The sequence below is a fragment of the Triturus cristatus genome, chromosome 11, assembly GCF_964204655.1.
Source record: "Triturus cristatus chromosome 11, aTriCri1.1, whole genome shotgun sequence".
Lineage (NCBI taxonomy): Eukaryota > Metazoa > Chordata > Amphibia > Caudata > Salamandridae > Triturus > Triturus cristatus.
The window spans coordinates 1,060,803,785-1,060,826,548 of record NC_140594.1 but is presented as its reverse complement, the minus strand read 5'-3'; the positions used below and the strand labels follow the sequence as shown (position 1 = coordinate 1,060,826,548).

At 47.0% G+C, this 22,764-nt stretch overlaps 1 protein-coding gene across 5 annotated transcripts in view; it reads left to right on the top strand.

Moving 5' to 3' along the window:
• Positions 1-15,916, top strand: part of FXR1 (FMR1 autosomal homolog 1) — a 331,323-nt gene extending 315,407 nt beyond the window's left edge. For all 5 annotated transcript variants that reach the window (XM_085635376.1, XM_085635377.1, XM_085635381.1 and 2 more), the window contains one exon: positions 14,925-15,916. In XM_085635376.1, the coding sequence (XP_085491502.1) occupies positions 14,925-15,083 (159 nt within the window). In that variant the 3' untranslated portion in view covers positions 15,084-15,916. The remainder of the gene's footprint in view (positions 1-14,924) is intronic.
• Positions 15,917-22,764: the final 6,848 nt, after the last annotated feature.

Sequence of the window (22,764 nt, the reverse complement as noted above, 5' to 3'; positions counted from 1 at the left end):
CTAGAGAGCGAGTGTGCCGCTGCGGGTAAGAGGCGCGGCGGGTGCCTGTCCAACTCGCCGGAGACGACCGAGTTAAAGTCCCCGCCCATGACAAGGTGACCCACTGGCAGTGTGAGTAGTAAAGCACTAAGGTTGGTAAAAGTCGTCGATTGCAACCCAGGGGGTACATAACCAGAGAGGAAGGTTGTTGTATGGCCCTCCCACGTGCCTGTTACACCCACGTATCGCCCAAGGTCATCTGTGAATGTGGAGACAATCGACAATGGGAAGGATTTCCTAACCATGATGCCCACACCTCTCGACCCAGACGTGAAGCCCGCATGTGCCGCCATCGAGTATCCCCACCTGTTCAGTGCCCCACATTTGTTGCCCAGCAGATGCGTTTCTTGGAGTAAAACTATGTCCGGGGAAAGTCGTTTGATGTGTTGGGTCACTACACTGCGCTTGATCTTGTCTCCCAGCCCGTTAACGTTCCAACTTAAGATTTTGACCTCCTTGTTGCGTTGCGTACCCATTTGTGTGTCGTTGGTGCATACGTGTGCGGTGTACAGTTAGAGACCATGCCGTCGAACACATAAACATGAATACTAACAAAGAAAAAATACAGTCCCTCCCTACTTCCCCCCTCCCTGCTTCCCTGCACCCTGGGCCTCAAACTGCCCATCGGAATAAAAAATGCAGTGCCTGTCGCCCATCAAACAAAGTGAGAAAAAAGGAAAAGAACCAGATAAAGGAAGAACGTGGGGGGGAGGCTTCAACCGTTCCCCGATCCTCACTCCCAATTGTATTCACATCGGAATCAGTGTTCATGAGGGTCAGACTGAGCAATGTCTTGTAATGTCCCAAGGAAGCACATGTCCCTGCATTAGGCGCCACAGGGGAGTCTCCCAGGTCAACGCCACACACACCGGGAAAGAGCGACACCAAGATCACATCATTGTTTCAATGCTCCCGCCTCCCGCAATTCAGCTGCCCGAGGGGCCGCTCCTCCCTCGGTCTCCCCTGCTGTCCAGCCAGTCCGATGCGGCCTCAGGATGGTCGAAAAAGTGCGTTTCTCCCTCCGCCTCGACACGCAATCTCGCCGGAAAGAGCATGGCATATTTGAGGTCAATGGCCCGTAGGTGTTTTTTGACATCTTGGAACGTGCAGCGACGCATCTGCACCCCGCTGGTAAAGTCAGGGATAAAGGTAATAGTAGCATTATCCAGGCGGAGCGGGGGGGCAACTCTGGCCGTCTGGAGTATAGTGTCCCTGTCGCGGTAGTTTAGTAGACGGGCCAGTATGGGGCGGGGTGGCGCCCCGGGCGGCCCCCCGGAATGCTGTGTGCCCTCTCCACAACAAAGAGCTTGGAGAGACCCTTAGGCTGTAGTTTAGTCGTGATTAAGTTTTCGATGAAGAGGTCAACAGCAGGGCCTTCCATTTTTTCCGGCACCCCCAGGACGTGGACGTTGTTACGCCTCATCCTTCCCTCATAATCATCAAGCTTGTCTGCTGCGAATTTACGGAAGGCCTGCAGCTCCGCAACTTCGGTTTGAAGCTGAGAGGTATCGCCCATGAGGCTTGTGGTGGTGGTTTCAAGCTGCTGCACTTTCTCTCGATAATTGGCGAGGTCGGCCCTGATGAGCGTCATCTCTGAGGAGAGAGTGTCTATGGACGTGCGGATGCCCGTAATGGCTGTCATGAGGTCCTTCATGGTGGGCTCAGAAGGCGTCTGGTCTGCGCCACTCTTGGGCATGTCTCCCTGCGCCCTCTTGTCGGGTAGGTCCGTCTTTGTGCAGGCGTAGCGGTCTAGCTTGCTTTGCTGAGATGCCCTGGCCCCCTTAACTCCAGACATCTCGAGGCCCCCAGCCAGCCCCGCGGAGGTGGATAGGCAGTTATTAACCAGGGTGTCACTCCACTCTGCCCACGTGGGAATGGCGGCTAAAAAAGGGGCGTCTGTCAATTATCTCTGCCGCTCACCCCCGACCAGGAGAGCCCCACGTTGTGGCCGCCTACCCTTGTAGGAGTTCGTGAAGGGTATTGCCAGGGTTTGGAGAGCTCGCCCACCCCTCAACCTCTATGTACTCATTGCGTGAGCTTCAGGGCCAGCCGGGAGTCGCAGCGAGCCGGGTCACCAGAGCCCCAGGGAGCCGTGTCGCTCAAGTTCCAGGCATAGGCCACTCTCGGCGCCGAGTTCAAAGGCGCGCCTCCGTAGTTCCCGTGCGGGGCACACAGGCACCCCGCAATAGGCAGCAGGGAGCACAGGAGGGAGCGCCCCAGTCCGCAATCCCCCCGCAGGCGCACACCAACGCTGTACCTTGGCACAGGGATCGTCACTTTCTACCCGCGGGGCACACTCCACTCCGGCGATCCCTGGCAGTCCGCAGCTGTCGATGCGAGTGGTGAGGGGAGAGGTCACTTCCTCGATGTAGCGGGCGAAGGCCCCTCAGCAATGCTCGTCTACTCCGAAATGTCCCCAGTGGGTGTCGCGGGGGAGGGGGGGGGGACTGCGCCAAGAAGCGATGCAAGGCGCGCCCCTCACCCTCAAGAGGAGATCCAAGAGCTGGCGCCGAAGCGCTGCCGTCCTCCAGTCGCCGCCCCGGCCGCTTCCGGTGAGTCGCGGCCGCACACACAGCCACGCAATGCCGATGTCCGGGCCCACCTTAGTCCCCGGACGCGGGAGTGACTCATGGCCCAAAGCAGCGGGAGCTGTAGCTCCGGGACGGAGGCAGCGCCGGGGCTCCACCAAGCAGCGGCAGGGATCGCCAGCCTCGGAGCGTCTGTTTTCGGTGCAGGATGTCAGGATATATGGCAGGATGATGTAGTGAGAGGAGGTTATCGGCGGAGTCGCAGTCAGGCCACGCCCCCCAAGACTATATCGAGCGTGGCCATAGTTGATGTCAAATAACAGTTGCAGCAAATTATAAATGGCAACCCTCGGATATTAAATAGTATGTTGCTCCCACCGCAATGCTGAGAACATGGGAATAGGCCTACAGTCTACTACATCAACCCAAAGGGTATAGATGCAGGACTTGCTCCACTTGACCTCCATACCAGTATAACAGACAAAATCTGATAGCACTGACACCGCCGATTATAAGTCAACGTCCGCCACCATCAGATACAACAACCTATCCGCATTTAGAAAGAGATAAGTACAATCAGAAGTGCGGTGCAGACCACAATAGTGGTGTCCTAAGTGGACTGTTTGAGCAAAAGTTTCCATGGCCAGGGCGAATAGCAGCAGGAAGAGGAGGAAACCCTAGTGGGTGCCCGCTCCACCACAACGCCTCGGAGACCAGGGAGCAAGCGGGCAAGTGTAGAGGAGATTTGTCCACGTGGAGGAGGAAGATGACTATTTACCTCTTATGTTTCTCTTCTCCTCTGTTTTCAGCCCCCTCCACCTACTACCTACATAGACACCAGCTACCTCGTGTAAGATGACTGCCCCTTTAAGGAAAACTACTTCCTGGGATCCGAGTGTGTTCACGTCATCGTATCACGAGCAAGAATTACAGCGGATTCAGAGAGCACGGACCTTTCAAAACCCTGAGTCTCTGGAGAGAACGTCATCACCACCCCAAACGACAGGGAAGATTCAAGACCAGAAGACCGACAGATGTGGTTTTCCGACGAGAGGAGCCTGGCCGAGGAGCACAAACCGAGAGACTCCGACCTGGTACAGACAGCGGTCTACGTCGCGGAGCTGATCCTGAAGGGGAGAGAAGACCGGGGGAGAGAGCAATACTGTGAACTGACCCTCCACGTTCCCAGAGTAATTTGGCTTGCCCAGATATGCGGACACCTTAGGGGCCTCTTGGGTAAAAAGAAAAACCTCAGACAGAGAAGTCTGATACGGGGGTGGGGGGCAGAATAGGGTTATATGCAGCCATTTCTATTTTTGTAAAAGCCTATCGTTGCGCTGCGTCACTGGTGAAGGTTTGGGTGATATCAGTTCTTTTCCCCACACTCCTATTCCTTAAATATTAATAAGAAGAAAAAAGACAAAACAACAAAACAACTTACCTGAGCCTTTCTTCTTCTCCAAGGGACGATTTTGGCTGAAAGGAACCAGGAGGAGACTATCCAGAAGACCCTAGGAGAAAGAAAAGACATTGACTCAGACTATAACGTCCATTAAAAGAAATAAAACGAGAATAGAAAATCAACTGTGTCATAGTATTAGCTCTGTCATTTCCATAAAGTGCCACAGTGCCCCATTGATGGGCTAAAGTCAGTGAAACACCAAGACACCTATGCTCCTCGTGGTGCCCAGCAGAGCAAAGGGGGCTGGCAGGGCAGGGAGTCCCTCACCCCTGCAGTCCAGGCCCCCAGGTGCGCCACAATTCTCAGTGTAACTCTCTCCCAGGTCCAGGGGGGAGAGAATCAGGCAGCGTGAGGAAGAAAACGTGGCAGTCATGATCAAAGCAGGGCCCCCCATCTTGGGTGGTGTTGGAGCTTGGTCGTGGCCGTCCCGTGTGGTGTGCCGGCTCTGGGAACCAAGTACTGCGGTTCTACGGGGTCCTGTGTCTGCAGGGGCCCCCAGTGCTGGCAATGAAGGCAGCAGCGGCAGACGAGTATGGCCCAAGAGCTTAGCTGGCACAGAGCTCTAGGGCGGCCTCTGCGGACAAAGCAGACCCGCTGTTTGTAGCAGTACCTGCGCCCGCGGCATTCGATTTTTCCATGCCCGATGTGGCACTCGGAGACTCACACGGGGTCGCCAACATTCCAGGGGCTCCACCCCTATGGCAGCAGGGTGAGTGCAGCAGGCAGGAATGGCCAAGGGATTGCGGGCGGCGAGGAGCTCAAGCCATACGTGTCCTCCAACCATGGTGGGTGACTCCACCCTCACCTTGCCTCCCAAATACCTGGTATCCAGTATTTAAAACATTTTGAAGATAAAACTGAAAAGCCAGGTGTCTGCTTCATAAGGACATAATAAACATAACAGCTTCTTGTTCGACTCTGGGGAGGGGTTGGGTGGGGGTATTGGTGGAGGGAGTGTTTTTAACCAAACTTTTGGATCGTATATCTGTGGTCCCCCGGATTGTAACAGCTCGGGGAAAACTAGTGAGTTAATGTCATTTTCATGTAAAATAACTAGGAAATAGCTAAGGCATTATCGAGCAAAGGACAATCCGACAAAATCTCCCTTGAGAAACCAGCTTTTAGGTTTCTTCAGATCCTTATCTATATCAGGATAACTATATTAATGTTATCTATCAAATAATCCAAGCAAACTTTAGAGAGGCACGTAAAACATGATGAGGCTAGTGGTATAGTCAACAGTCTCCTCAGAAATGTATTTTCTAGCTGTTGTAGTATCTTCACATCTTTTTAGCCCAATGCCCCTGCTTCATAACTTTGGCTTTACATTTGTTGTTGTAGCTGCTGATAAACCCCTTCACTGGCTTATGCCCCAATCTACAAGCAAAATTAACCATAAACTCAATGGCTCTCTGAATTTGGTTAACCTTGGAACTGAGTAAAAATCCCCAATTTTGCTGATCGTCAAAGGAAACGCCCAAATGCGTGAACTTTAGCACCTTGGTTAGTTCAACCCCACTTAATTTACATTTCCTAGATCTGGTGTTTTTTGGCCCAATGACAGGGAATTTGCGTCGGGGGCCCATGTTGCTTCGAGATAAATATCAAATTAATTTAGGGGTGAAATTCTATCCAGGTGTAACAACTTAGTTCTAACACCAACAGTGTTCCATGAGATAATTCTAGAAAATTGCTCGAACAAATGTTCACCAGTGGTAGATGCCCTGCTGTTAATCTCTAGCTTCTTTTGATGCAAGAGTTACCCGTTCAGTGTTCCTGGCATGCTCGTATGTACACAAGACTCCCTTCCCTCATGTGTACTAAGTCAATTCAGCTCTTTTAATGAATTTAGGGCCTCAAGGCGGTTCTTTGTTCCCATGTTATATGAAGGCCAAACAGTTGGCACTCTTGCGTTAGCAAATGCGGGAGAGGAGCTGCTAGCTGTCCCTTTGGTTTATAAAAAATATCTTAGTGGCTCAGCATGTATGGAGCCGGGAGTCACGATTTGCTTATAGAGTCGATACAACAAAGCCCTTGCGGTTTGAGAAGATAAAAAATTTACAAGCACAGTCTCCATTTGTTTCCTTTTTTGGGGGGCCAATCCAAGGGATGCTCTTGACATAAAGCACATCTGCAGAAAGATGATTTGGCCACCCCACATTATGTGTAAGCCAACTGACCGGTTTGTTTTTCATTAAAAGAAATGCGTCCTTCACATAGGGTGGGAGTGAGGGCGTATCTTTCAAAATTATTATTTACGACATGCACTCAGGTGAAAGCTAAGGGTATTTATTTCCCTCTTTAGTGCAAGCCCTCCTTTCTTAGTTTGAAACAGCATGTCTTTCTGAGATAGGTTTATCCCTGTCTTCATTGATGGATGTGTAGACTTATTGGCCTGTCTGGGTTGATGAACCTCCTGATGTGCCTTCGCACCAATATGCTATAAAGAAGCCTTTGGCGCAGTTGGCTCTAAAGAGCAAGGTGTGGTATCCAATAAATGAAGATAGTGTTGAGGTGGAGTTTGGAGGGAACTTAACTTATTTATTGTCTGTTAATTTTAATTCTCAAGCATTGCAGAACAAAAAACTTTAAACATGTCTATCAATTTATCGAAATATTTCGAACAGAAAACTTGAGAATCCATGTCAGGCAGGCTCTTCGTACATAAACCTCCCTTTGTTACGAGCTGAACCTTTCCAGGGCATCTGTGCTCTACATTTTTGAGGCTGTGAGTCAGGCTTCTGCCCAGCATCACCTCAACCACACACACACGGTTTTCTTTTTCAATGGCGGGGGAACAGGTTGATGGGAAATAGCCTCAAATAAATCTGCTTCTGCCCCTGCAACATGGTTCTTGCTGCAGTTTTTATGATGCACATGGTGCATGCTGGAATGGCTCTTACTTTCTGTGGGGCTGTGCAAAGCAGCAATACTTTCTCTTGCTTTTTAGTTTTGTCCCTTTTGCCCCACCCCTACTTTCCAAGTCTGGCTAGGAGCTTGTAGTTTCTGGCTCCACTATTGGGGTGATTTTCCTGACAGCGTCTATTCTGCCCTCTACTGAGCTGATTTCCGAATAATAGCCCACATCACAGTTGTTAAATAGCTTTTAATTGACTTAAGCCCTTGACTCTCCATGCCCGTGTTTGCTTTCCTCCTGACCATTTTAAGTATAGTATTTAGGCATAGAGCTTTCAAATAAATGATCATACCCTGAAGATTAAAGGTTAGACACAGAACGAGGGGGACCTCTGACTCTAGGCCAAGAAGGTAGTCCCTGCCCCGCCATGTCCTGATGTGGAGGGGTGCAGACGGTCCTGCTCTTGGTGTAATTGCGTCCCACTCTGTGGGTTAAATGAAACGCTTAAAAGCACCCCGTCGGCGCAGTTGATTCTACTGGAGTTTAACTCAAACAAATATGACTACTTCAGAGTAGGTGACCCATCTTGTGAATGCTGCTGTTGAAGGTTTCTTTTGTTTGAAAGTAGCTGAAAAGTACCTCTAGAACGTGTTGTGGTTCTTTATAAATATATAAGATTTTAGGGAAAAGGTGTGACATCCAATAGAACAGAGTAACTTCTCCGCCAATTCTTTTGCTTTAGCCAAAGATTAATAATGAGTTTGTTTTCTAGTGCAGCGCAAGAGACTCTGCATTTTTCTAGTGAAAAGCAAAATCATTTGCATGTTTTCTAGTGAAAAACATGGCATGCATTTCTGGACTTTCATTTTATTTAATAAACCGATTAAAGAGAATTTCAGGATAAAAGCTCTCTAATCCTGACGAAAAAGAGTTTGACTTTGCACAACATATCTACACAAAACTTGTTTCCACAGTGCATTCAGTCCAACTCCCTTTCGACTCAATAAAGATCTCTCTGATAGAGCTCACTATGTCTGTATAACTTTTTTCTGACTGGCAGATTTCTCACCTGTTGAATAATCCCAGGTGTCAGACTACATCTGGAAACTATAAATCTCTATGATGCCAGTAGGGGGTGCTGACTTCAAATCGACACCAGAAGTGACGTCCTGTGGTGTCACATAAGCCATATCATGCCCACCCCGTGCAACAATGTCCATTCCCTTTTTTCTGTGTCTTTTACACAGATTCTGAACTTGGTCTCTCACAGAGTGTTTGTGTTTTTCACACAGCTGAATTTACTAAAAGTGTAGTGCGGGGATGTCTCCACAAAGCATTGAGGCCTTGTTGGGACTGAGAGTGTCAGATTTTCATCATCAACCTTCATTCCATGCCTGGGTACTTACTAGGACTCTTAAAACCAATGAGTTGTGCCTGAGCATGCCCTCGAAAGCAGTAAATGAAATGGAGGCAAAACCTTTTATGGCAGCAGCCCACACTGAGAAAAGAGGAAGCCGGCCATCGCTGTCCTGTTCAAGGTTACTGTCTAGCAAGAGAATGAAACACAAGAAGCACTCAAAAGGTAAGTCGCCTCTGTGCCATCTGACTTTCACAAGATCTTCATCGTCCGAGCCGGAGTTACTTATTTTGCCACCATCTCATCCAGCTCTGTCAGGGAGCTCTCCCCCAGAGTCCGTACTCTAACTGATCCTGACTAGACAACCTCTTGGGCAATTGCCACCATGCCCTGACTTTCCAGCGGTGTGTAAACCATGTTCAATGCGTTTAGTCGAGCAGCAGCCCATTCTGGTGTACCTCTGGGCCACAGGGGGTCGAACAACATTCCTGTTCATGCCATTTACCAAGACTTGAGCATTGTTCAAAGCCGCACAAATGGTGCTCCATGCCAGTCAGGTCCCCATCTTTACTCCATACGAAGGGTGCCACTCCAAAGGCCACCGCCACCTTCCCAGCCATCCTCAGCTTTAGCAGCTCCGCTGCCTCCTATGGCGAATCCAGATCCCCTATTTCTGACCCGGTACAATAACACAGGCAGAGGAAAGAGTCACAGAAGCTCTTAGAAGAAATGGCATATCAACAGTAAGGAACCCTATTATAGTCAAACATTAAACACACCTTTCTGCTCGGGCTCTAGTGTCAACTAGATCCAGATTGAGTTCCGTTTGCCTTTGAGTGAAGTTGCATCTTCCCATACAGTGGTGAGGAATGAGTACCCCAGTAATCGCTTCCCTCCATTGGCATTAAAATAGATGTGCTCATAGAGGTCCTCCTGCCTTGGTCCCAACTTCAGAACCTTTGCTTTCCTTCAACAATGCCTTATTATAGCTGGTAAAATTACATGAGAGAAACCCCGCCTTTGCTCTGGCAGTAAATAGACTGGTGCCCTAGCCCTGGTGGACCCTGCCCCCCTCTCTGCCCACCCGTCAGTGTCCAGAGAGTTTGGTCATTTAAGCATTGTGCTCTTCAAGGCAGGTTACAGACCTCTTCAAGTCTTCTCCATTGTAGGCGGGGAGGAGCCAAGATGGCGACCGGGACGGCAGCGTAGGCTCCCGGCTCCGTGAACCTCCACATCCCGCACAGATATCCTGCATGAGATCCTTAGCCTGCGCTACATGCCCGTGTTGGTGGTTGAGAGCGACAACCGATCGTGTGATTCTGAAGTTTCTGGCGGCGGTACCGCCGGAGAAATGTTCATTTGAAGTTTGCGGCCTGTGCAACCCTGGAACCGGGACCTCGGGTGGACAACATGGCCGGGCGACAGTTCAACAACAGCGGCCATTGGTGACTGGGTGGAGTCGGAATACCGGAGCGGCGCGAATATTGGCCTGAATTTCGCTGTGGTCGTTCCTACCACTGAGCGTAGCGGAACGAGTGCATGCCCGAGGTGGCAATTCCAGGATTCTTCGGTGATCGCCTGAGCCCTCGCCAGTGAACTGCCCGGACGCGGCCTGTAACTCCTCCCGATTTACGCGGGCTGCACCCGGGTTTTCGCGGGTACTGGTCCAGGGGGAGGATGACTGTTACCTGTGACCCCACACTGGATACATATTTTGCCTGCCCCCGGAACCCTGTTTGCAGTGACATGGAACTTGATGCGCTTGTGCCTGAGTCCCGGTCCCAATCTGGGGTGGAACTACCCTGCGGCCATCTTGATAGGATGGAGTCTATCATCCTCTACACTGGGTCTCAGCAAGATTGGGAGTGTGTGGCTAAGAGGAGCGTAGCGGAGCGGGCGCAGGGGGCTGTGCTGGGGTACGGTGACCTTCTCGAAGCTCTCGGTGCCCTTCATTCCACCCTGGTTCACGGCGCCCGGGTATTGGGGAGAAAGCTTGATGGTATTGCGTCAGCGTCGGAACAGTTGCGATCTGCCTGTCCCCAGGTACACAAGGATTTGTTTCACTTCACACAGGAGGAAAGTGTCGTGGCCGCCTTTGTGAATAAGGGAAAGCTGGAAACTTCGGACAATGTGGCAGCGTGTGGTCGGCTGGCCGTGGGTTTGGTCTGTTCCGGAGGTTTGAGATTTGAGCAGAAGGTGGTGACTTTGTCCCACGCGCGGCCTCCGGCGACCCAGGCAATATTCACGCAACGGTCGCCTGCTCTGGCTGATTCCTCCTTCCTGGACCTTGTGTGCGGCGCATGTCCTGGGGCAGTACTGGGAAAGATGATCCTCCATGATGATGACTGTGTTGGTATTCAGAGACGTCCACCCTACATGTGTGTGTCGCTTCCTGGTCTTTTTTGGACGCTCCTCTTCCTCGTAACATTGGACATGACAATGGGTCGATGGGTATGCATTGGTGGATTCGCAAAGAGTGGCCAAGGATAAGGCTGATCCTTCAGAGGTTGTCATTTAATAGGCGGGCGGGCTCGGGGGTTGCTTGCTCTCACGGCATAACTAATAGTGTAGTGGGTGAATAATGCTCCCCATTTCTCTTTGACATGGTCGATTTTTTTTTGTTTACTGTTTGCTTTGGGGAGGAATATATTGTGCGGGAGGGAGAAGCCGGGGGCATGTTTGAAGGCCCTCCTCCAGTCTATTAATACTCTCTCCCTTTCCCCGTCAGGTGGGGTTTCCTTTCTTTCTCCTTTTTCTCTGTTTCTTCTATATTTCGGGTCTGGTTCTGGGGCGACAGGCACACTGCTGGGGGGGGGGGGGCCGTAGTCATCTGCAGAGGTGCAGGGTGGGGGGCTGGGGGAGGGGATTTTTTAGTTTTTTACTTTGTTTCTATGGCCTCCTTTTTCTTCTCTTATCCTTCTTTGTCTTTCTTTTCTGGGGTCAGTGCGGTAGGTTTCCTTCGTTGTCAATCACTGCTTTTTCACCTGTGTCTCAATTTCCGTGGTGTTTTCTGGGTCTTAGGGCAGGGGACTGCAGGCGCAAACGGCTCGTGATATTCCTCCACATCCTGAACCTCCTGTTTCAGCGCCATTGACTTGATAGATTGCTGTTTATTGTTGACGTTCACTATTCTGCCTGCCATTTTTCGCTGCTGGGAACTTGTTTGGCACCTGATCCTTCTATCCTTTATTATAAAATGAAAACCTTTTATATCCTGGTTTCCCACTTGGGCTGTTCAGTGGACAAGAGTATACTAGCATGGAGAATCTGCTCCCCGAGGTGCTGCATGTGATTAAAATTTGCTTGCTGTTATTCTAACTGCTTAGCGGCCGGCCCCGGGGGTTGTAGGCCCATACTTGTCTTTGGTTGAAATGTCAATAAAGGTTTTAAAAAAAAAAAAAAAAAAGTCTTCTCCATTGTACACGGAATCTGAGTGTCTGGAAGCTTTGGGCAAGAAAGTTTTCTCCACCTGAAGCATGGCAAATAAAGTCTTTGAACAGCACTAGCCAAACGGTGAGATATGCTCATTCACTATGGAACACAGCCCAGTTTCTCCCTCGGGTGCTGGTTGACCTCAATGCTCTTTTTGTGAAGTTCATTTGGGTGGCCAGGTTGCCTTGTGGCACATCATTAAATCAGCCGACTTCGTTGCTTGAGCTAAAGCTTTCTCATTTATGGTGTGCCGTTGTTCATGACTTAGTACTTCAGTATCTTTAACAGATGTGCAAGCGACTCTCATGGATCTTACCTTTGACGGCGCCCGCTTTTATGGGGAGGATGCCGATTCTGCCATAGAAAGGTTTAAGGCTAGTAAAGCTAGGCCAGATTCCTAGGCCTTTAACACCAAGAGCGTCAACGACATTGCAGACATTTTGCTCCTTTTGGGGCTTTTCCAGAGAATTAAGATTCCATCAGCAGTCTGTGTAACCTTAGTTGCAACAGTCAGACAACCCTTTGGTGCTATAATATAGGGGCAGAGCCAGAGGTGAAGTTTGGGGTTCCCAAAACCCCATATCCTCCTCCTCCTGTGCGCGTCAAGGACAGCGAGCGCACCAGGAGCCTGCGGGAGTCTAGGTGTCCTGTCAACCAAACTAGAATGCAATTCCTTCAGATCAGTGGGACCTGCATATAGTGAAAATATAGTATGCCCTTCACTTTCTACGGGTCCCTTCCCCTTTCCTACTCTGCTGCCCGAAGATTATCTCTCCATCTTGCAGCAGGAGAGTGCAGCGCTGTTTTTGAAAGGCACAGTGGAGTTGGTGCCAGAGCAGCAAATTGGACATGGATACTTCCCTTGATACTTTCTTGTTCTCAAAAAGGACAGCACTCTGTGGTGAATCCTAGACCTCAATATCCTGAAATATTATATCAGACAGGAAAAGTTCCATATGCTGACCCTAGCTCAGGTCCTGATGGAGTCGGAAACAGAAGTTCATTTGTGTCACTCAATTTGCAGGATGCTTATTTCACATTCCAATCCTGCGATCGTATTGGAAGTGCCCATGTTTTTGGTGGAATCAACCTTCTCTCAATTTTCCGTACTTCTGTTCGATTTATTTTCTTAACCATGAGTCTTCATCAAGGTGATGACAATAGTTTGCAGCACATCTTGACTGCACTACGGACATCAGATCGGACAATCATCTCTTAGTTGGCTATTGTGGCAGTAGTAAGGGCAAGGCTGTACCGAAGCACATATTATCCTGCTGGATCATCCTCTGCATCAAAATTTGCTATGCGCTTGCCCAAAAGCAACTACCTGAGGGAATCTGGAGGACGTTTTTTCTGCAAAACTTTGCCAAACATTACTGTTTGGATTCAGAACTGCAAATCTGTGATGCAAGATTTCCTTATCCAACAATCCATCAGCCCTTCTTCTATTGGAAATCTACTCAACAGGTGAGAAATTTGCAGGTAGACTTTTAACAGTTTCTGATTGATGATCTACTTTTAGCTTCCTCACCGATCCCATCCACCTCCCAGTTTGATATATATGTAAGTGTTAATAAGGTTCCAATTATAGTCTGGCACTGCCCTGCATATGGTTGATGTTGCTCCATATTTTTGCCTCAATGGCATGAAAAAAGGATGGAAGCAGAGGTTGTTGCAGAAAAGTGGGCATTGTATGGCTTCAGTGACATCCAGCATAAAGGGATTGGTAAAGGGCATCATAAAGCTTTAAAATTTCTGGATCTAGTCTGCCCCCTGGAATATTCAACAGGTGAGCAATCTGCAGGTATATCGAGTATCCACCAGAAATATTGTTACTAAAGGTAACTTACTTTTTCTACTTTCCAGTACTATACCTAGTGTTGGTATCCTTGTATACCTTGAAGTTTGCTAAATCTGTGCAGTTCATGAACGAAATATGTAAACAAACCAGGGAGTTATAATAGAGAAAAGCATGCCTTGGACCATATATTTCTCTCCCTTGACCAATTTCCACAAATCCTGTATGGATCATACCCACGTGAATTAAGTTGTTTAGGTTTTTTTAATGTAAACTTTAGTGCAGGTTTTTGAAACTGCTATAAAATTGTTAGATAACAAAATGTGCTTTTTCTGTGGAATTATTGAATCATAACTACAACGGCACTATATTGGTAATGTGCAAATAAGCTGTTCATTTGCATAATTTGTAGCAATCCATCATTTGTCTCTTACATGTATTATATTAAAATTACTATTAAAGGATCACATATTTGCAATTTCTTTTCTTTTGCAGAGCACGCTTTAGGGCCCATAACAACCTTGGTATGCCACTACTCCTGTATTACTTAATTTAAAAATAAAGTATTGCTCTATATACGTGTTAAACGTTTTGCTCAAGGATTCACGTAGGTTCCATTTAAACCATGAAACAGATGTCTACTGTCATTTCTTTTTGCAAGGCTTAATGAAAGGGAGCTGCATAGCCATCAACGTTGGGTAATTTGGCCTGGACACAAACTCCAGGACTAAAGTTCCTTTTGCTCATCGTCCTTTCCCTGTTAAGAGTTTTGCGTTTGACAATTCCTTTTCTTAATTTAACCAGAGTTTTGTTTCTTGCAAATCTTTCAAGTTTTCTTCACGGCTTCAGACATTCACTGTCATCTCCAAAGTTTTACGTATGAACAACACCTCTAACATTTTCCTGGGCTTATGTCTGAAGTAGCATACATGGTACTGAGTTCTTGCAATTCTATAGTTTGACATTTAAAGTTGCATAGGCAAGAATAACCATATTGTGCAACTTTGTGTGATAAGCCCTATACTGTGGTCTTATTAACCGTACAGCATCTAGAATCTAACTCATACCAGAAAAGTAGTAGTTGTGATAACCAAAATATGGGTGTGCCTAATTGATGATACTGCAAATTCTCTTCTCTACATTGCTCAACAAAATAGACATCATTAATAGTTTTATTGTTTAACATTTCAGGCTAAGTGACCAATAGTTAAAATCAGTATACTTGTAAATAAAGCTTTTGACTTGATCACATGTGTTGGTGAGGGAAAGGTAAGGAGCTTTCTGCAAAGGTGATTATTGTTGACTTATGAACAGCGATTTCTTCATTGCTTTTTAACCATAGGAATTTAATGCTGACCTCTATTTCAAGAGTACTTTTCCTATATAACACATGTATATTATTGCACCTAGATATTTGTATGTTAAAATGTGTTCTCTTTTTAATACTTAAGGCGAATGTGATAGAAGAACATGTTCCATCTGACATGCCCACATTGGTTGCGTCTGTTGATACTTCAAAACCACAGTCGATTCCACAAGAAAGAAATCTGTCAACTCCTCTTCAAGAAGATGAAGGCAATCAAGAAGCCATAGTTAATGGTGTTTCATAAACTGAAGTTCTAGTTTACAGTTCTTTTGCATTACATTTTACAATAGTGCTTGTACGAGCTTGCCAAAGATAGAATAAGGATCGCCAGATTTACACCGCACTTTCAGTTCCTCCATTTTGGAATACAGAAAGGAGAGGGATCCTGAAAAAATCCTATGTTAAACATAAGTTGACACCTACTGTGTTCTAAATACATCATCAGATGTGCCTTCAGAAAGTATATGTAACTTGAAAAATGCTGGCTATATAGGAATTGTTATTTTGTTTTCAGGATATGGCAAATGGGTGGGAGGGGTTGGGGTGTCCCTACATCATAATCTTTATGAAAGCATTAGCTGCTTTTCTTACATTTGTAATAATATGCAACCACTTCGCCATGGAGGAAAACAAGAAAGAAATGCAGTCTAAAATATTTTGCACTGAATTGTAATTTCTCCATTAGTTAAGTCTGGAAACTGGTCTGTTTTAATAAATGTTTTTTAAATGCTGTATGTAGAGGAAAGCAACTGCAGACCACTGGAACAAATTTGTCAATTTTTCATCTGCAGGGATATTGGAAGATGTTGGCATTGACTGTTCTATAACAAGGATTTGTTTGGTTTATTTATTAAACTGTACAGTATTTAAAATCAAACAGAGCTTTAGTTTAAACACTAAACTGAACATAGTCATGTCACTAAAGACATTATCCAAACTACTGAATGATAAATTTCCAGAAGGTTTATTCTGTATAAACTAAATGTTAGTCCTTAGAAGAGTACATTTTTGTTTTGGTTGTTTGATGTGCAATATGTTTTTGTATGTAGGTAGTAAATAATAAACTTTGATCTTCCATTTTCTGATTAAATCTTTTTTTTTCCTTTTATGTCCTTGTTGAATTTTTTTTAGTGTTTGTCTGCAGGCATATTCAGTTCTTAGTAAAATGTAATGGTTTAATTACTGGGTCCATAAAAGATCAAATGGTTTGTGTTCCAGGATCTTGGTAACTTTGGCATTCATGCTAAAAACATATGTTTCTGTTCAAATTATTTTTGTTACTTGACTACTAGGTGCAATGATCTTTACAGAAAATGTCATAGCATATTTTTGACTTTGTGCAGCAGCAAAACCAGTTACAATTTGCAAATTGTCAGTGAAAAGTCGTTGTGGTTAAGAAGGGCTAAAAATGGTTAACACTTTTACTGTTCGGCCATGTTTTAGTGGCATTACTTGTATTTTATAAATTACGTTTATTTAAGATCATAAAGTTGAAAGAAATATAACTATTTAAATAAAGGCCAACAAGTATCTAATTTAGAACTAAATAGATCTTTTCTTTGGCTTGAAATACATTTGAATGTCTTCTCTCTGTCACATTTTGCTGCAGCTGTTACACTTGTCATCGTTTTTTGTTTGATTAGAAAACAGTTCAAGTAAGTTGGTAATGCTGCAAGTGCATTACTGGCAAGATCTCCTTCTATGGCATATGCTGTAAGTATGTAATAGACAAACTTCTGAATCTTGAGTCTATCAAACAAGAATATGTTCAACATAATAATGACTCATAAGATGAATATTAAAACACATTATATGAAATCAATTTAAGTTTAAAATATAAAACGTCATTATTCTTTAGAAAGAAATTAGGATAAGCTAGGAAGCCCTGTAGCCATGACAATTTACTTTAAATATACCGACAGACTAGGCTGATTGCCTGGTCATTGTACCATAATTGATAAAATAGGCTTAAAAAAGTGACACTTTATGGATAAAAAAAAATCTCACAATATGTGACAAAGTGCTTTCTACATTTCAGACACCAAACTTTTTTTATCTTTTTGTTGTAATTGGGAGCCGGTCTCCGGCATTCAGGTCGTTCATAGAAAATGTCCTTTGTTTATTCGAGAATACTAACATTCTAGTTTCCTCAAAATTGAGCGTAGCTTAAAAAAAAAAACCATAGTCAACAATTTCCACTGAACACCAATCAGGGTGTATTCATGATCACTAAATTGTTGGCATTCAATAAGAATGGGATGTGTTTTCCATCAACCTTCGGGGAGAAGGAAGTAATCACAGAAAGTATCCTTTGTAAGTCAGCCAAATAAAGTGCAAACCGAGTTGGTGCCAATACGCAGCCTTGCCTTAGGTCATGTCTAACTGGAATTCTGAGGGAGAGGCTGTTGTTGGAGTCAGTTTCAACCTGGGCCCAATTTGAAAAGTGGAGTGCTCTAAAATTTAAAAGGAGACCTATGAAAATACCCATTCTTTTTTATGGAGACTGCTTTATGGATAGCCTTATAAATTTACCTAGGCGCTAAACTAGATCCAGAAGATTTTTCTCAGCAAGCCCCTTATAATGTCACTTTGTGGCATTGTGCAGCTCTGCGTCGGGTCCGTCCTACCCTGGATGTGACGGCAGGACCACTAGATCGGCACCCCCCATCGGGTGGCTAACATCTGTTTCTTTATGTGCCTATAGTTTCAGCGCTCGCTCCCTCAAGTCTTCAGTCTTGGCCGAGGTTTTCTCTATAATATTCTAGTGTGCTAGTGTGATGTCACCTCCTATGACCACAGGATTCATACCGTGTATGGATTGCCATGAATAGATGAAAGTGATGCACCCCCACAAAGTCTGTCTCTGGTGTCTGTGCTCCAAACAAGACTCAGTGTCATGTGGTAAGTGATTCAAGATGAATCCTGAATCATAACCAGAAAGCCAAATGTGGTCACTAAGCATAGACGAAAGTTGAAGTGCTGGCCGATGGTGCAGACCCTCACTTGGGGCTGATTTTGTGACCAAGCATTGTTCAAATCGAGATCTTCAAGTAAGTCGAAGAGGAGCAGAAATCATAAAATTCCAAACACTACTCCCCTGCATCCCATCACTCCAATCGTTTGAAGTCATGTAATGCCCCAGGTACCAGAAGGCCGCAAACTCTTTCTCCGACTCCAAAACCTATTCAAAATCTGCTGCCTATTTAACCTGACTTTCCCTGCAACAGGTCCTCAAATTAAAACCGGCGTCTTGTATCATTGGTACCCCACAAGAGGTCTCTTATGCGCCTTCGAGCCCCAAGAATTCGAGGAGGCCTCCAGTCGAATTACCACCAGCAGATCCACCTCCAGCTGTGCTACTCGACCTCATTCCGGGGTGTAGGCTCAATGCCGATTCCTTCATGGTGCCATTTTCTACGCCGCAGCTCAAGCATTGATGTCCGCAACTACAACATCAATGCCGTTTGGAGGAGCATAGGCCTCTCGGACTCTGAAGCAAACCAACAGCGGCCTTCACCCAACCTCGCAGCGGCCTCATTTATTGTTGTTCTGACCCAGAATCACTGCTACTGCGACATCATGAATTAGGAGATAATGATAATGCCTGTCAAGTGTACAATGAAGAAACTTGTACCTGATAGACTTCTAGCTGTAGATTCCTTACCTTAGAATTTCTCCAGGCGTCAGACTGGATCCGAACGATTTTGAGCAATACCACAGCGTGCCAGTAGGTGGCTGTTTTCAGCTCTGAGCCAGAAATGATAGGTGCCAAAATGGTGTGCTGACATTAGTTCTTTTCTTTCCACAGCCAGATAGTACTGATCTGTGAAGGAGTACCCTTTGTCGTTTTTTGACTGGCTTTTTACTTAACTTTTAGCAAACCTTTTTGTGAGAAATGTTCTCTTCTGATGTGACAGGATGTCCCCAAAGAAACCAGATGATTTCAAACCATGTGGTGCGTGTCACAGGCAGATGTCTTTAATAGACCCACCCACACTTGGTTTCTTTGTGATGTTTGGAGAGGGATCACGACTCCAAGACCTGCGAAGACTGCTGTGCCAGGCACCCGAAGGTGCTGAGGGAGCAGTCCCTCAAGCTCCTCGCCTTCCAACATCTGATGACCTCACAGCACTAAAGATGGTGGTCACATGGTAGGAGCTGGATTTGTTTGCGGAGCCACAATCATCGTCCCACTGTAATTCGGGTAACGTCGGCACTCTAGGTCTCGCACTTCAGCGGATCCTGAGTCGGAGTCCACTCTGCACTACCCTGTCTTTCATGGAGCCAAAGCGAATCCCTGCCCACCTTAAAGAATTTTATGAGGCCACCTCACATTTGGGCAGCCCGGCCCTTCTGAAGAGACCTGATCCCAAGTTCGATCTGGAGCTGAGCCACCGGCACGACCAAGACCTTCCTCAGCTCCCACTTCAGTGCTGATGCCCACGGCTGTGCCTTCCCCATCGCCATTCCCAGCTCCTACTCAGTTTAATGGGCGTTGTCTAACGTCTGATCCTGCGCCGACTGGGGCCATGCTCTCCTTTTGCCTTTGACAGATCTGGAGAGGGAGACAAATGGAAGAGTCTGAGGACCCTTATGAATATCAGCATCCCCTAGAGGAGAATGAGGACAACTGGTATGAGTAACTGGGTAGGCCAGTGGATTAGACTCCTCACCTGACATTGGCTTGTCTTTCGTCCTACCGTGGCACACTATCGTGGTGTGTAGGGTGGCTAAGTGAGGTCTTGGACCTTCAGTTACCCTCAATGGCAGTCCGGACGAATTTCTTGACCAAGGTGCTTCAACACGGAGTTGCTCCTTCTGAATCTTTACTCCCTTTTAAAGAATCCCCTACCGACATCCTAATCGGGGCCTGGTCCTTGCCCTGCAGAGGGGCTCCTGTGCATTGGACAATTGCCCGCCACCATCACCCCACTCCTGGGGACACCAGTTTCCTTGCTCGGTGGTGGTCCAAGCCTTCATCTCTAGAGTCAACCCCGGCACTTTTCCTACCACTCCATCGGTTAGAGGCTGGATGCATTTGGCAAGAGAATGTTTCTTCCGCCAGCCCTGTATTGCGGTCTGTGAATACCGCTTGCCTTTTGGGCCAATATTCACATACGATCTGGGATTCGGTTGAGCAAGTCTTGCCTGTGGTCTTGGAAAGGCCAAAGCCATACTCTCCTCAGCTATTGACGCTGCAAAGTTCACCATAAGATGTGGACTGGACACAACCCACTCACTGGGTAGAGCGATTTCATCGTTGGGGATCTTGTGGTGCCATAACCGTCTGAAAACCACTGGCTTTTCAGGGAATGTCCAAGCTTTGCTTAGGGACATACCCTTTGATGGCTCTTGTCATTTTGGAGAGAAGGCAGACTCAGCGCTGCAGCGCTTTAAGGACAGCAGAGCTACGGTCGGGTCCTTGGACATATCTGTGGGCCCCCTCATCAACCCAAGTCTGCTTTCCGTGGCCACAGAGGGGATTCCAGCCATATCTCTACTGTCCGAGCCATCACAGCCAACAGGCTTCTCAGACTTTTTGTGGCCGTGGATGTGGGTCCCATAGACCAGTTGAGACAGGTAGCCAGAGGTTTGGCCTGTCCACCGCCTCCCCAGCAGCTACAGCTTCTAAACACATTTAGTTTTCCCTCTGACCATCATGGGCATCCTGTCGGAGGTAAAAGACACCATCACCTTCTCCTCTGGTGGTCTGTAACACTGCACTGCTGGGTTTTGTTAATCGTCCTGAGGGGCCACTCCCTCCCATTTGGATTCACCCCTCCACTAATGCCATCCACTTATTGCCATCTGACAGAGGACCACCTGTCCTTACTTCGTCATGAAGTGCTGGCTCTCTTGTCCATGGGATCCATAGAGAGAGAGTGCTTGCATCAGAAGTAGGTTGTGGCTGCTACTTTCTGGTACCCAAGAAGGTTAGAGGCCTTGGTTCTATCCTAGACCGCACCTTCGCAATCTCTTCCTGAAAAAGGAGAAATTCAAAATGGTCGCGCAAGTCTAGTCTGCCCTGGATGGGAGACTGGATGGCAGCGTTGGACTTTCAGAACGCATATTTCCACATCTCTGTTCTTCCTGACCACAGTCATTACCTGCAGTTCACTTTGGGCCAGGAGTACTTACAGTGCTCCCCTTCGGCCCTACCAGTGCCCTTCGTGTGTTTAGGAATGTGATGGCAGAGGTTACAGCTCATCTATGGAGGTTAAGGGTTCCAGTCTTTTCCTACCTCAATGATTGACTGTTGAAGGCTGTCTCGTCTCAGGCAGTCGTCTCCCTTCACCAGACTACAGCAAACCTTATGCACTTGTTGGGGTTCACTATCCAGGTGCTGAAGTCACATCTGACTCCCTTTGATGCTCCTTTTCATTGAAGCTGTTGTGAACAATGTACAGTTTCAGGCCTGCCCTCACGAAGTGGCGAGTACAGAATATTCAGGCTATGATACCGATGTTTCATCCTCTATCTTGGATTTCAGTGAAAATGACCCTGAGGATGTTGGGGCTCATAGCCTCCTGCATCCTGCTTGTAATCGATGCACGTTGGCATATATGGGCTCGGCAGTAGGACCTGAGGTCCCAGTGGGCCAGTGTCAGGGTAATCTCTCCAGCATGGTCTAAATCTCAGAGGGAACTGCGCAAGATCTACAGTGGTGGCTGACAAATGAGATTGGATCCGCGGCAGTCCACTTGCCCTTCCCCAACCGGAGCTGACTATAGTGGCAGATGCTTCATTTCTGTGATGGAGTGGCCATCTGGGAGAGGTGGAGATCAGAGAATTCTGGTCTCCGGCAGGTGTGAGGGTTCCACATCAACCTGTTGGAGCTTCGGGTGAATCACTTGGCAGTGAAAGCCTTTCTTCCTTCGATTAAGGGAAGGCTGGTGCAGGTGTTCCCTGGAAGGCCAGGGCATTTCTCTGGTGGTGGTTCACCTGGCAGGCTTTCTGAATGTAAGGGCAGATGAGTTCAGCCGAAGATGCTCAGAGGATCACAACTGGCATCCTCACCATGAGGTGGTGCAATGCCTTTTTCAGCAGATCTGTTTGCCACCGCCAAGAACGCGCACTGCCAGCAGTTTTGCGCACTGGAGTTTCCATGGCAACTTTCACTCAGATATGCTTTTAGTCTCAAGTGGAGCTCCAGCCTCCTGTACGCATTTCAGCTTATACCACTCCTGCCCAGAGTTATCAGGAAGATCGGGAATGACCAGGCCCAAATTATTCTTGAGAGAGTCTGGTATCCCAAACTGTTGAGCATAACCATTGGTTCCATGATCAAGCTTTCGCTTCAAGAGGATCTCCTGTGACAGCCACAGGAAAGGGTCTACACCCGAACTTATGTACCCTTTACCTCCATGTATGGCGATTGAGTGGCGACAGCTGGCAGCTTTCGCCCGAAGTAGCTGATGTTATTTTGGCAGCAAGGTGTCCCTCCACCAAGTCAGTAAACACCCGCCATTGTGATAAGTTTGTTACATTGTGTGTTTCCAAAAAACATCGACCCTTTTTCTGCACCTCTATCTTCAATTCCTCTGTTAACTTTATCTTTGGCGCAGCTGGGCTTTTCTCTGGGCACAGTTAAAGGTTATCTATAAGCCATTTTGGTATTCTTCCGGTTGCCGGACTAACCTTCTTTATTCAAGTCAGCTAGGTTTCTTAAAGGCTTGCAGGACGTTTCCCCCCAGGCCATTCATCACGCCATAGTGTGATCTAAATCTTGTTCTAACCTTCCTAATGTGTTCACCAATTGAACCTCTGCACAATTGCCCTTTTAGCCTATTGACCATCAAAACTACCTTTCTAGTTTCCTTTACATCAGCCAGGAGGGACAGCAAATATCAGGTACTCTTGGTGCACCCTCCCTACGCCACTTTCTACCTGTTGTGTTATGTTGGCAGGCATTTCTAGAGCGCAGC